We start from the raw sequence: 14,667 nt of genomic DNA, 5'->3' as shown, positions 1-14,667 counted from the left end.
CAGACTTGGAGCACAGAGGGTCAAAGGCCATCTATCAGAGTGACCTGCCCTCACAAAACTTCAATTTGGCTTATGAGACAGCGAAAGAAAATGCAAGCCCCGGGGTAAGGCCTCTGAAAGTCTCAGTGTGGCCGGGGGACATCAGACTGACTGGCCTAGCCTGTCACCTCCCCCGGCCCTTGGAGCTAGCTATACAGGAGATGCTGCAGCTGAGACCAGAGCCCCTGAGGCTCAGGGCGCGGGAGGGGTGCCCAGCCCGACAGCTACGCCACTGTCCCAGCAAAGGACAGCATAAAACCAGACTTAATTTCCAGAAATTTATTGGAAACACGATACAAATTGATTAGTAGATGGCATACTTACAGACAGACGGTCCACACTGTAACATCACTCTCTGAATGAATTATCCTGGGGAAATACTCGTGACTACTGACGCGTGGTCTGGGTCAGTGTTCTCTGGCAACGAAAACCAGAGACTGGGGCAGAGAACTCAGAGGGCGGACCGATAACTGGGACACAGCTTTCCTGAGGGGCATGGCGAGGTGGGGCCACTAAGTGGGTGAATTCCCCCAAAGGAAAACAGGGACAGCTGTTAAAAATAAAGGCTTTCCCCTCCCTCCCAAAAGCACTTTCCTCTCTAGGAAGAGTGAAAACAAATCTACAAAAACCCAGGGGGGCAGCTCCTCTCTCTCCCCTCACCGGGAGTTAGGACAACATGGGGCGTGACCAGGCTCCCGTGTGGCACAGAGCAGACTATCGCCACGCATGCCCCGGCCTGCTCACTCTCCGACCTGCTCCTCGCCCCCCCCTGCTCTGCTCTGCTCTGCGTGGTGGGAGGCTGACCACTGCAGGCTGACTGTCTCAGGCCCCCAGGTCCGCTGACTTCCAAGGTAGCTAACAAGAGGCACCTGCAGGAATCTGGAAGGGGCCGGTGGAGAGAAGCCAGGCCCTTTCTCTGTCTGTGCCTAGGGAATTGTTTCCGGCAGACGGTGCCTCCTTGTTGCTGCAGTTCCCACCATATAGGCCCTCTACAGTCCCAGGTTCCTCCCAATGTCCCTGAGCTCCACAGTCTCGTAACACGGCCTTGCCCACGATCCGCCAGCCTCCCCTCGCATCTCTGGGTTGCTCCTTGCTCCCGTTTGGCCTCCCCGCTTATCTTGTTTCTGTTTGAAACAATGATCTGGACTAAAACCCCCTCTCTTTTAAATACTTAGGATGGCTCTGTTTTCCTGGTTGGATGCTGACAGTAGAATCTGGGCCGTGGACAAGGTGGACTTGGGAGAGGCATGCAGAAAATCCAGTCTGGTGTCCTCTTTGGCAGCCTGTCTGGGAAACTGGGGGTTGGGGGGTGGTGCTGGAGAGGGAGGGAAGATGACTTGCGGAGCTTTCGGGACTTCATCCAAGGGGGCACAGACCAGGCTCAGCTCTGCACCCACGGCCTGCAGGCACGCAGTCTATATATGTCACCCTACAAGCTCACCGCACGACAATGACACACAATGGTGACACTACGACCCCAGACACCATCTCGGCAGCAAGGGCTCAGAACGGCAAAGGCAAACGCTAGAGGCCGATGGGCCTCCTTCCCCAGTTCCCTGAGTGTTCCCTATGCATGCAGAGGGGCTTCCCAAAGGTGAAGTAGGAGCAGCGGGCCTTGGTCAACACCCTCTGCGTAGGAGGATGAGGCTGCAGGGCCGGGAGCTCTCCACACGGTGGATGGAGAGCTTTCTTGGTACATGTGGCTCAGAATGAGCTAGCTGCACGTGTCCCAAAGCTAAATGTGACCTGGAACTGGGATGGGCCTCTCTGTGCTTCCTTCTGACCTGGCCTGGCCCCGAGCTCCCAGTCTCCTGGGCCTGGGAAGGAGGGCCTCTCCCAGCAGGCAAAGAGGATAAGGCTGGCAGCTGAGACATAGGCAGCTGATTGCTTCTCTAATCGACAGTCACATTTCTCGTGGGTTAGGAAAGGGCGAGGGAAGCAGTCTGCCGTCCATGTGCAATAATATTCAATAAATCCAGGGCCGGGGCACAGAGAGACAACTGTCCCATGTCTCTCTCTTTCAAGAAGAATACAGCATGTGGCGTGTGATGTGGAGAGCCAGGTGCCCCTCTCCTGGGTCTTTTCTGACCTTGTCTCGGGAAACCCCGAGGGCAATGCCTGCCACCTCCGCCAGACTCACCGACCTCCTCTAACACAGGTCCACCCTTGGGGCCCCAAGCCAAGACCCAGAATAGCTCCAAGAGTTGGCAGTGGTGAGAACGTGCCTGGGTCACCCCCGCAAAAGCCTAAGATGAGAACCAACTCCTACTCAGAAGAGAAGCCACCGTGACTGCAAAACCAGAAGCAGCAGCTCGAGCTCCGAGCAGCACCTGCAGCCAGCACACGCCACTTTCTCTCCGCGGAGCTGGACATCTAGAGTGTCACTGTCATTATACTGATACCTCACTTTGCCTGGGGACCAAGGTGGGAGGAGGGTGAATCAACTCAATCGCAGCCACTCTGTCCTGCAGCCACCTAGCTGTCTGGGACACCCACTATCAGCCGGCAGCTGCAGACCCCAGGGACAGCTGGGAGGCCAGACTCCAAATGTCTTTCAGGGTGCTGAGACTGGTCCCTGCAGCCTGTCCCTGCAAACGAAGGGCGGAGGAGTAGCCAGACTCACACCTGCTCAGGGAGCCAATGGGGCACTAAGTTCCCACCTGCAGCTGTGTGCACAGAGCTGCACAGCACCAGCTTGTCATACCATCAAGGGCTGGTGCTGACAGCAGACAGGAAGAGCCCAAGCCAGCGGAAACTGGCTGCAGGCCGGTAGTGTGGGTGCTCACCTGCAAACTCAGCTCTCTCACCTCACCTTCCTTGGTGAGACAGACTCCGTCTGCTCCACATAAACCTGGGTGATCTGTGACCTGCCTAAGGACCAACATGGCTGCAATCCCTCATCGGCTGGTCTGGCTGTAAGGGAACAGGGCAGTATGCAAGCGGCTTGTCACAGTGACATACACACTTGGCTCAGTTTAAACACCTGCACCAGTGGGAGGTGTCTGGGACCAAGCAGAACCAACCAGAACACCAACCTCTCTTCAATGACAAAATACACACAACATGAAGAATTCACAGGCTTACCCAAGATGGTTTTCTTATCTTTTGTCAGAACCTCAGATAATTCTATACCTTGGAGGGGTAGGGGAGGCGGTCAAATATACAATGCAGGGAGTAAAGAGGAAAACTTCCCTGTTAAAAAAAATAACCATGAAGCCTATTGAGAAAAAGCCAGTGAGAGTAACAGCAAGGACAAGGGAAATATTGCAAACTGCATGGCACATCTGTTAAGGAAAATCCATTCAGCAAGCTGCCATGTCCCGCCTGTACACAATCATACAGCTTACACAGAGCTGAGCTGACACATGCAGGGCAGCAGTGGCTCTGGGCTCTCAGCTGCCCCCTGCCCCAGGAGCCGCTGTGCCCAGGCTGCGGGCTGCGGGTACAGAGAAAGGAGGAGACAGACGGGCTCCTTCATCCCCTTAATTCCCCGGTGGGTCTCGCTGGGGCAGCAAGGTCTCTGAGAGCATAGCGAGGTGACACTGATTCACACATGGAGACTCAGCGTTTGAGACGCGCACTCCTGCAGTTTCTTCCCCCGCCCCATCGCGTCTCCAGGGGTGCACATGGAGGTCTCCCACTGAAATGTACTGGGAATAGGGCTGCCTCCTTCCCAGGCACGGCTGCGAACATCAGCAGGACAATGTAGCAAGTGTTGGGATTATAGGATGAAACGGGGATAGCTCAGTCTGACACGCAGCATGTGAGTTCTGGAAAAGGAAAGGAAAAGGGTCAGAGTTAAATGAATTTCTATAGCAGAGGCAAAGCGAGAGGAGGGGTGGAATCATCCCTCCCACCCCATCACAACCTCCAAAGGAAGGAAACTGGGCATGGACCCCGATAAAAGCTCATGATGTAGTTTAAGGCTGGACCAGAGGAAACTTTAACTGAGGCCAAGAAAATATGTGAATAATATTGAAGTACATATCTTTAAAAGCTGGGCTTTGGATGGCAAGGCACTACAGCTCACCTGGTAAGTGCTCGTATGCTTATCAGACTGACATCATGGGACTCTGTGACCAGAGGCTAAGGGAGGGGGAACACCCTGGCCAGAGGAGGAACACCGGATCTGAGGTAACCATAATTAATCATAATGCTGTGGGCACTCAGATGCTAGAAACACAGTTTGTTATAGGAGGGGAATGAACCTCCAACACCCACAGCATCCCTCATTCTCAGCCTCTCCATTTCCCTCAAAGACCTTCAACACTCCTGTCCCGGAGCTGGGCAGACTCAGTAGAAATGAGTGAATGAAAAGCAGAAGTGTGTAAAACCAAAGCATCACCATCGGACAGAATGAGTGGGTTGTGAAATCTCTGGCTTGGTTATCAGGAAAGTGGCTCGGAGGGGAGCGGGGGCTGTGTGCTGAGATGGGATCGGGCGATCCTGCCCGGGTGGCACTCGGACACTCTCTCCCATCATGCATGCCACCTGCGACCGGGAGAGGACACAGGGCCGCTCACCTCGACAGCCTCCCGCCATCCTGAGGAAGGTCCGCAGGACGGAGCAGAACTGCGCCCTCACTTCATGAGCCTTTCTAGAATAGGGGAGATACGTGTACACAGCCTGGCTTTTGACAGGGCTCAGCAAGTATGTGTGAAATAAAAATCCAGATAATTCAGCTTAGGATTCAGGGTAACTTTTGCTTTATTGAACCTACTGTAGATTATGTAACAGATTTATTTAACTTTCCCCAAAGGTTAAAGGTTAGGAACTTGCTCAAGGTCACACAACAAGTAAGTTGAGGAATCAACATTTGAACTGAGATCTTAATTCAGGTTAAGTTTTTCCTACTATACCAAACTGCCCATTCCTTTTTTCTTTTTCTTTATTTCCATTGATTTGAGAGAGAAACGGGGGGAGGAAAGCATCAGTTCACTATTCTACTTAGTTGTTCCATTTTAATTGTGCATTCACTGGTTTCTTCTCACACGTGCCCTGACCAGGAATAGAGCCAACAAATTCTCACATGCCAAGATGATGCTCTTATTCACTGAACTACCTGGCCAGGCCTACAGGTTTTATTTTTAATCTGTGCTAAAACTACATTTGTTGCCTTTAGAGCTGTTATAAGGATCATCCTATTTTGAGTTTAATAAAACTAGAAAAATTCATTAAAAAAAAAACTAAAAACAAGAGAAAAAGATGGCCCTGGCCATTGGCTCAGTAGATAGAGCATCAGCCCAGCATACAGATGTCCTGGGTTCGATTCTGGTCAGGACACACAGGAGAAGCAACCACATGCTTCTCCCCACCTCCCTCTCCTCCTTCTCTCCCTTTTTCCCTCCAACACCCTGGCTCAGTTAGTTCAAGCGTGGCTTTGGGCACTGCGGATAGCTCAGTGGGAGCGAGACAGCCTCAGGTGCTAAAAATAGCTCAGGACTTAAGCATCGGCCCCAAGTGGGGTTGCTGGGTGGATCCCGGTTGAAGTGCGTGAGGAGTCTGCCTCACTATCTTCCCTCCTCTCACCTAAAAAACAAACAAACAAACAAAAAAAAACAAGAGGAAAAGAAAACTGGTGTGGTCATGTTAACATCAGACAAAATAAACTTCAAGACAAGGAGTATTAACAGAAATAAAGAGAATCATTTTATAATGATAAAAAGGTTAAAAAGACAAAAATTCTAAATACATATATACTCAAAGAACTTCAAAATACATGAAGCAAAATTTAACAAACTAAAAGGAGAAACAGACAAATCTGGTTGGAATATCAAGTTGGGAAAGTGTCCTAGAAGGCAGAGTAAAAAGACACAGAAAAATAAATTGGAGAAAAACAAAAAGAAAAGTGGAGGACCAATGCAGGAGATCCAATATGTTATATCTTGGCTATTTTTCTGCTGTTTGGTCTCAGACGCCCTCATGGTAGTCAGCCCTGTTTCCCAGGATCCATTTTGGCCTTGATCACTGCCTGCCCAGAAGGGCTCCTGCAGGCACCACGTGAAGCTGCCTTCAAACTGTATGAAAATCGTCTTCTCAGATATCCTCTTTAGGAACCTCCATCTACAAAGGTGCCTTCAAGCTTGCTCCTCAGTTTAACATTAATTCATTTTCACACTCATTAATATATAAATAGTTAATAAAAATAAATATTCAGTGGAGGGAGGAAAATGTATGGGTTATAACAGATGTTTTCTGAGCTTAGAGTGCTCAGTCATCTGGAAGAGGTAACAGGGAAAGAAAATAACAATGAGCAAGGGGCTGGGAAGCTCAAAATAAACCCAGCGGGGGACCCAAATCAACTAGACTGTGACAGATCTTTCCATTTCCATTGCCTGGGGACCCTGCAGACTCAGAAGACTTCTTACTCCTTCACTGGAACCCAAAGAGCTGGGACCCAGGGGGATGCCTAAATCAACTGGTTTTTGAGATTGGACTTTACTTCCCTGGGGCATTTAATACTGATGTCCCAGTGGCTTGCTCAGACATTTGTGTCTGTGCTTTTAATGGACGAGTTGAACCTCTTCCAAAGAAGAGTGCTTTTTGAGGACTCAATCCCCTCCTTCTGCTATTTCTTCCCCTTCCTTTCCCAAGCATCTATACCTCCTCCCAAAAAACTGTGACCCAAGTTTTCAAGTTAGAGGTTCACTATCTTTCTCAGAGGTGCACCTTCTACATGTCACTGAGAATGGAAGTACATAGGGACAGGCTGATTAAAAAGATTGTCCATAATGACCCTTGCAGGTTATTAGAGACACTTTCCGAGGAGGCCAGCTCTTCACCACTGAGCACCCTTGAGTAACTACCATGGACTTCTGTCCCTCTTCTGAGACGTCCATACTATTGAGAAGGTCACAGGTATAGACCTGTATAGGCTCACATGCTAGTATTTCCTTATGGGACAGGAAAGAAGCATTCTTTGGGAGAAACTTCTAGTAAACCCAGGCATGGTCCCAAGGGTGGCTAATTTGGCATCCTACCAGAATATACCAAAACCTCAAGGTGTGGATTACTCTTGCCTAATGCTCTCGGGTCTGTCTTCCCTACAACCCCCACCCCACAGCTTTACAGTATGCGAGACCATCCACCCACTGTCCTCTGATAAAGTTCCACCTAGCCTGATACATTAGGTACTCTGCTCTAATTGCTTCACATCCAGTAAACCCTGCAGCAGTAAGGATCCATTAAAATACTGGAGGGGTGGGGGCTTGAAGGTACTTTTGTTATTTAACCAGGTCATAGAACATTACACCTTGAAACTAGGAGACCAGAGGCTAGGGGTACTTGATGTTCTTCCATAAACAATGTTTTACAAGATTCAAAAATATCATAATCTTTGGAAATGGCATAAAATTTTGACAAAAGCCAGGCTAGGCTGAAGCATGCTTAGAAATGCCATCAGCTGTTCCTGGCGGTATATTTTTATTGGGATTTGTGAAGACAGCAGATGCATTCCTTGAGCTCTCTCACTAGTCCAGTGGCCCTCACCACTGCCCATCTCCCAGGGTTGGGATGCAAACAGTTGGAACTGTTGAATGATTGATTTCAGAAACAAATCATCAAAAGGACAGTCTTCACACCTCAGATCATAATATTGTATTTAGAGGCATCTGCATTAGATGCCTTTTATATGGGAGATTGAGAGAAATATTACTTGATGCAGAAAACAAGTAAGGAAAAAATAACTAGATTTACAGTGGACTCACATACCCCAGGGGAAATAAGACAGAGGAGAGCAGGTTACAAAGAAGATTATTGCACAATTTATCAATTTCCTTGGCTCAGATGCCCTGACCCTGTCCCATTGAAAATATCTCTCTTCTGAGCTTGTCGCGTTGGTTTTCCTGACACACTTAGTGGTACCTCTGGAACCAAAGCTATGTCATCTCAGAAAAGGTGTAAGGTCACTTCCAGTTGATACTCCCTTGGTCTCTCTCACTACACAGCAGAATCTGTTCTCATCCCCAATGACAAAACACAGTAGGCCGTCACCTTGACACTGTGCCAGGAATGAACGCAAGATCTGCTGACTGACCAAAACTCAAGCATCAATAGGGGCGACCCAGTATATCTTCTTAGAGGGTCAGGAGAGGATGAGAGCCGCCTGTACAGTTCATCTGCCCTTCTCTCTGGATTTCTTTGTGACTCAGCCTTTACCCTGAAAAGGATTCTACCGGCTCAGGATCATGATGTCCCACCCCTCTGCTGTAGGGTCTCTAATTACAGGGACATGCAGGAAACTAGAATCCTTTCTATAAACCTAATTTCCGGTCTTTAATAATCCTCTAAATAACTTAATCTAAGGGCAATGTCTCTTTATAGATACTGGGCCCCTCTAATGTGCAATAATTTACCTTCAAGCAAACCCATGAGTCATTTTTTGAGAATCATACTCTTAGGTAGTTATAAGGAAAGACTTGACATGATTTATATACAATTTACATAGATTTTTCAAAATAAAACTTTAATAATAGCTCTTCTTTAAATGAAGGAATGGAATCTTAACACTTAATGAACATCTACGACAAGTTAGAGTCAATGCTGGGAATAGCATATAATTTAATTTAAACACATTTCACCTTTAGGTGGATTCTGTGAAACGGCTTTCTTTTTTCTTTCCTCTTTCTGACACTAATAAAGCTGTTACGCCCCAAGTTCCAGAAAAAGGAGGGGGGCATAACAGGGGCTGAGGAGGTTCAAAGAGGCAGAAAAAGAAGGTGACGACTTTTATTAGACAATGATGGATTATACTTCACAGTTTGAATAAAGAAAAATACCCACGGCATTCCTCTCTATATTTACAAACACGTAACTGTCTCCCAGGTACACGCTGTACTCAACACAGAGTCTGGGTCCTTATTGGCCTAGGGGAAACAAGGCCAAACTCAAAGGTTAAATCTCACCCTGCTACTTTCTAGCCGTGTGAATTCAGGCAAATCCCTCAACCTCTCTGGGCTTTGTTCAGTTTTTTCACTATTACAATGTAGGTTCCAAATGGGTACTAGGCTCATCAGGGTGATCACTTTGCAAGTTATTTAAATATCTAGTCACTATGTTGTACACCTGAAACTAATATAATACTATATGTCAGCTGTAACTAAAATAATTTATTTTAATAACAGATAAAAAACCAAAATGCAGGTTATAAAACATAGCTCATAAAGTGTTTAAAAGATCAAGTCATATAAAGTAGGTGAAGAGTTTGTAATCATGATAACAACTCCATTAAGGCAAATACATTCTGTGCTATACAGAGAAAAAAACACGTTTCGAGAAACCAAGTGATTCCTCCAAGGCCACAGAGGAAATACTCAGAGATGTCAACAGTCAATCCCAGCTGACTGCAAACACTCGGATGGCCATGGCATGACTCCATCTCCCCTGCTGCCCTTACTCCCAGGCTCTCAGACATGGCAAAGCTCTCCAGTAATGACTCTTTCATCCCTGACCTCAGGGCCTTCTCTACGCACAGCCACTTGGAGTTAACCAACTAGGCTAAGTAGGGTAGGTACTTGGGTTTGCTGGCAATAAAAATGTCATCAAAGCATCTGTAAGTCTAAAAAGGAGAAGACAGGATTTGGAAAGCACCATGCCTGCATGTGGCACACAGCACTGGCCCAACAGCCTGAGAGGAGAGGCCAAGGGCCGGGGGACTGAGAAGGTACGAGGTAGGTTTGTGCTTTAAAATGTCACTCTTCCTATCACGACTGACCCCAAATAACAGGGCTTCTACGTATACAGATATACGTAGAATATATGCAGATTTTTAATCTATGCAGATTTTGTCTTCACACTCAGAGTTTAAGTTCATGAGAGTAGTCACAGAGGTCTGTGTGTGGCCCAGTGCTTTACTGATAATTAAGTGGCAATGCTAATCAGTTTTATTATTGGATCACAAGTGCCTAGCTTTCCCACAAATTTGTATCTACCAATCACTGTACGACAGTATTAACTACTCACTATTAGCCTGACTTTTTTTTTTCTAGTACTTCGAGTTCATCTTGGAAATTCAGATTAGTCAGGATTCTATATCCTGAAGAAATAAGAAACAGAACCATTACCCCAAGGATAAGGTCTACTGGGAATACAAAGATGGGGACATTTTCTAAAACGTGTGTTTCTGCTACACTTGTCTCTCAGTTCCATGTCCATCCATAAAAGCTCACTTCTGGTCGATTAACACTTATTGAGCATCTACTAAGTTCCAGGCACTGTGCTGGACAGTTGTGATGCTGGGGCTAGGACTCTGCACACACATTTCTCCATACCCACCAGGCTCCCTGCTACACCAGTAGGGGGTGCTAGAGGAGCTAGAGGTGCTGAAGGAGGATTGAGAAGGGACTTGGCTTTTTCCTGTACTTGTCAGGATCGCCTCAAGTAGCAGCAGAGGTTGGTCCCAGTTCCCAGCTGCACTCCACATGCCCAGAACCAGCCTCATCACACCTCCTGAGGGGTGCCAGCACCAACACTACAGCGCCCTCGCCTAGGGGTCTGGGTACCAGCTCCTCGGGGCCCTCCTCAAGCCCCCAGCTTGTGATAGCCCCAACTCCTTCCCTTTGCTCTCCCGACCCCAGGGATGGTGGCTGCTCCCTGAGCCATTACCACTAACCCCATGGTCCCCACTTACCTAGTCTGTCCTCCAATATCAGTCATATTGACTTATTTATCAGCTGCTAAAGTAACTTAGGTAGTTTCTATTTTTATGGGCAATTACAGCACAGTTGAGACACAACTTCATTAGTAACAGTGGTCAGAAGAACAGACTCGGAAATCAGTTACACCTATGGGGGAATCCCCATCCATTTATTGTCCCTGGGACTGTGGAAATGTTCATTCATCTCTCCAGATCTCATTTTCTCCATCGCTTTCAGATATGCAATTAACATTTATTGAGCGCTTACTAAGTTCCAGGCACTGCGCTAGGTGGTAGAGATACAATGTTATGCAAAACAGTAAAATCCCCTGACATCCTGGAGCTGTCTGGGGTGTGAATCACATGAGACAACAAAGGTAAGCACATATCATCAGCCTTCCTCTCTGTACCATGAGAGGAGAACCAAGACAAATGGATCTTAAAGAGAAAAAAGTGTTTCACCAGGTAGGGCACTTCAGAAAATGAAACAAGGGTCTTTTCCTCAATAAGGCTAAGGGTCCTCAGTCGACATAACTCCAGGGATTCACTATATGCCCTGCCCATTCCTCCTGTTCAGAGCAGAGAAGCAATGACCTTGTAGCAGCCTTCATCCAGAAGGAAATGGGACAAAAAGCCATAGAGAAGGAATGCTATAAGGTAGAAGTCTTTTAGAAATTCCAAAGAGACAGTACCTGTAACACAAGGAAAGAGCAACAGGAGCTGCAATGCAGGCCTGAGACCCAGAAAGACCATGACCACGGGGTGTGAGTGGGAAAGATACGTTTCCACTCGCACTATAAAGATAAAAATTTTATAGGACTCTAAACCTAGAGAGGCCTGGGAAGTGATGAGATGGAAAAGAAGGACCCCCATTCCATTTAAGCCTGGGTGCAAAGGCCCAGGCTGTGGGCAAGGAAATGCTGGAAAGAAATTCAGTTTTCACGTTTGACACAATTGTTCCTTGGTCTTCTGTTGTCTAGACATTGGGCACATTGTCACAAGGATGGCCAATGTTCTCATTAACAAGGAAGTCATTCTTGCAAGATTACTGTGTAGCTAAATTCTTGAAAGCCATATCTATAAGCCTATAAATGCAAACTAAACTCCTCACCCTCAATTTTTATTCATTTTGACATCACTACGATCATCAAAAGTCATGCAAGGAAAAAATAAAACACCATGTAAAATTATTACTAGAAGGCTTATTTCACATCCTTGCTCCAGGGCCTCACTGTAAATAATTTACTGTCACTAAGGGAATTTAGAGTTCCATAAGACATGAAAAGCCTGGAAAGGGTTTTCTTCATAAATAAATGCCAACATTTAAACAATCAAGACAGTTTCAAACTCCAGGACTATTGAAATGAACAATATATAGTGCCTGGATGATTTATTATGCTTGTGTTTATAGTTCAATTGGGAACATAATTCAATTCTACCCAAAGAGTCATTATACGGCCAACCCCAAGAGAAGCACACTGGATAAGAGGTGATAGCTTTCAGTTTTTCCATTTCAAACAAATTATCATTTCTGTATTTAGGATATCACCCAGGCAATTCCTTTCATGACTTGTAGCACTCTTGAGCAATTAAAAAATTTATAGGATGAAAGAAGTAGGGGACAAATGCCAAATTAAAAACAATCCACAGAGGCTGAAGAACCCCCAGAGAGCACTGCTGTCTCAGACAAAAGGCCAAATAATCCCTTCTCCTCAAGAAAACATAAATGAGCAGTGAGTGTGTATCACAGCAAGAACATTATTACCTAGCAGAGGCAACCTGCTAAATACACATTTCATCTCCAAACAAGCCTCCTAAGAGGAAATGTGAGCACACATGTCCCTCCTAAAGAGATATAGAAATGTCACCTGGCAAATGTCTCCACTGTGGCACACGGCCACCTTCTCTTTTTTCCTCTTACCACACATTTGGTTCAATCAGGGAGCAGAACCCATTGGTTATACACTTTTTTTTGAGAGAGAGAGAGAGAAACAGACAAGGAGAGATGAGAAGCATCAACTCATAGTTGCAACACTTCAGTTGTTCATTGACTGCTTTCTTATGTGCCTTGACCATAGGGCTCTGGCCAAGCCAGTGACTCTTTGCTCAAGCCAGTGACCTTGGGCTCAAGCCAGCAAATTCAGAGTTTCAAACCTGGGTCCTCAGCGTCCTAGGCTGATGTGCTATTCATTGCGCCACCACCTGGTCAGGCTGGTTATACATTTTTAAATTTGGCAGTCAACACCTGGATTGGGCCAGGGGAGCAGGGCCCTGGCCTATCAGAACAGCCCCTGCATTCCTGGGCTTACATACCATCCAGGCCATTGTGATGACTGTAGTTCCTTTTCCCCAAAATACTCAGAGACGTGTGGTTCGGGGTGGTAAGCATCCTCTTGGTAGTTGGGGTTTGCAGAGTTGGTGTAGATCGAATTACAGTAGGTTTCTTCGAAGGATGGATCTCTAATGGGGGGAAAAGGTTTCTCAACTTAGAACACAGTATTAAAATCTCTATGTAAATTTCACTGGCTAATAGGTATACATCTTATTTCTTTCTTTTTTTTTTTTTTTTAGAGAGGAGAAGGAGAGACAGAGAGAGAGGAGAGACAGAGAGAGAGGGGGAGAGGAGCTGGAAGCATCAACTCCCATATGTGCCTTGACCAGGCAAGCCCAGGGTTTCGAACCAGCGACCTCAGCATTTCCAGGTCGACGCTTTATCCACTGTGCCACCACAGGTCAGGCCTACATCTTATTTCTTAATGAACTGATAGTCCCTTATGAGCCAGCCTGTTTTCCCAAGGATCTGCATAATTAATCAGCTTCAAAGTGCTGTTACCATGACTGCTTTACTTAATCAAAAGTGAGCTGGTTTTTCCCTGCTAACTGGAGCTCTGAGCTTCATGTTGTCAGTATAAACAAACAAACAAACATAAAAATAAAAAACCACTACAGAAAGTCATTTAAATACAAGCTTTACTAAGGGAATAATAAGCCATCTGACACTTTAAGGTACTAAGCAATCCAAGTTAACTGGACAGGTAGTCTCAGAGAAAATGACCTCTAGTTCTATCACACTAGAACTTAGCAGTACCACATCAGGTGCGTAAGAGCATTCGGAAAAAACAGGATTCTTCCTCTGGCTCTACAACCAGTGTACAGGAACAGGGTCAATCACTCCCAGCCCAGAACATTTCTATAAACATGAAATCTGACACCAAACTCAAGAAGCAGTAGAAAAGCTTTGACCAAAACTGTAATGTGCACATGGCATGTGTGTGTTTAACTGAAGTGCGTTGCTGTCAGGCACATAGCCCAGAACCATTCACTTTTTGGACAGAGCAGCTGGACAGAAATTGCAGTACTGTAGGAAGTGAAATTTAAGGACCTCAGTCCGATACTGGGCAGCCTATTCTCCAAAGCTAAACCTGCTCACTGATTCTGAGTCAACACCCAGTATGCCAACTATGCACAATCCACCTGTCTTCTCAGGTGAGGATAACAGCCGCATTTACTGAAATTTAGGAAGAGCCTCTAGCATTGTTACAATTACTACATTTTGTTCTAGTCAAAATCCTACACTTGCCAAAATTTAGAAATGGATCAAGTACTAACCAAAATATAATGCTGACTTTTTTTTCAACATGGTATTAAAAATCTGCTACCCTCGTTTTTGTTTTTAATTTTTTTATTTATTTACTTTTTTAGATTTTATTTATTCATTTTTTTATTAGAGAGAGGGGGGGAGAGAGAGAGAGAGAGAGAGAGAGAGAGAGAGAGAGAGAGAACAGGGGGAGGAGCAAGAAGCATCAACTCCCATATGTGCCTTGACCAGGCAAGCCCAGGGTTTTGAACCGGCGACCTCAGCATTCCAGGTCGACACTTTATCCACTGCACCACCACAGGTCAGGCTACCCTCGTTTTTAATTACCACCTCTGCACTTTATGCCCCTTCCAGACCAGACAACCTGCATTCCCTAACTTTTTCAGGTCCTGATTCA

General features: G+C 46.3%; 1 protein-coding gene across 7 annotated transcripts in view; it reads right to left on the bottom strand.

The window, feature by feature from the left end:
• Positions 1-339: 339 nt before the first annotated feature.
• Positions 340-14,667, bottom strand: part of MTA3 (metastasis associated 1 family member 3) — a 194,248-nt gene continuing 179,920 nt past the window's right edge. For 3 of the 7 annotated variants that reach the window (XM_066266990.1, XM_066266991.1, XM_066266995.1), the window contains 2 exons: positions 12,986-13,132; positions 4,740-5,568 (listed from right to left, as the gene is read on the bottom strand). In XM_066266990.1, the coding sequence (XP_066123087.1) occupies positions 5,483-5,568; positions 12,986-13,132 (233 nt within the window). In that variant the 3' untranslated portion in view covers positions 4,740-5,482. Of the gene's footprint in view, positions 3,810-4,604; positions 4,637-4,739; positions 5,569-12,985; positions 13,133-14,667 lie in introns of those variants that run through there. The other 4 variants (XM_066266992.1, XM_066266993.1, XM_066266997.1 and 1 more) reach the window with 3 other exon arrangements.

The sequence above is a fragment of the Saccopteryx bilineata genome, chromosome 3, assembly GCF_036850765.1.
Source record: "Saccopteryx bilineata isolate mSacBil1 chromosome 3, mSacBil1_pri_phased_curated, whole genome shotgun sequence".
Taxonomy (NCBI): domain Eukaryota; kingdom Metazoa; phylum Chordata; class Mammalia; order Chiroptera; family Emballonuridae; genus Saccopteryx; species Saccopteryx bilineata.
The sequence above is the reverse complement of the archived record's forward strand: the minus strand, read 5'-3'. Positions and strand labels throughout refer to the sequence as shown.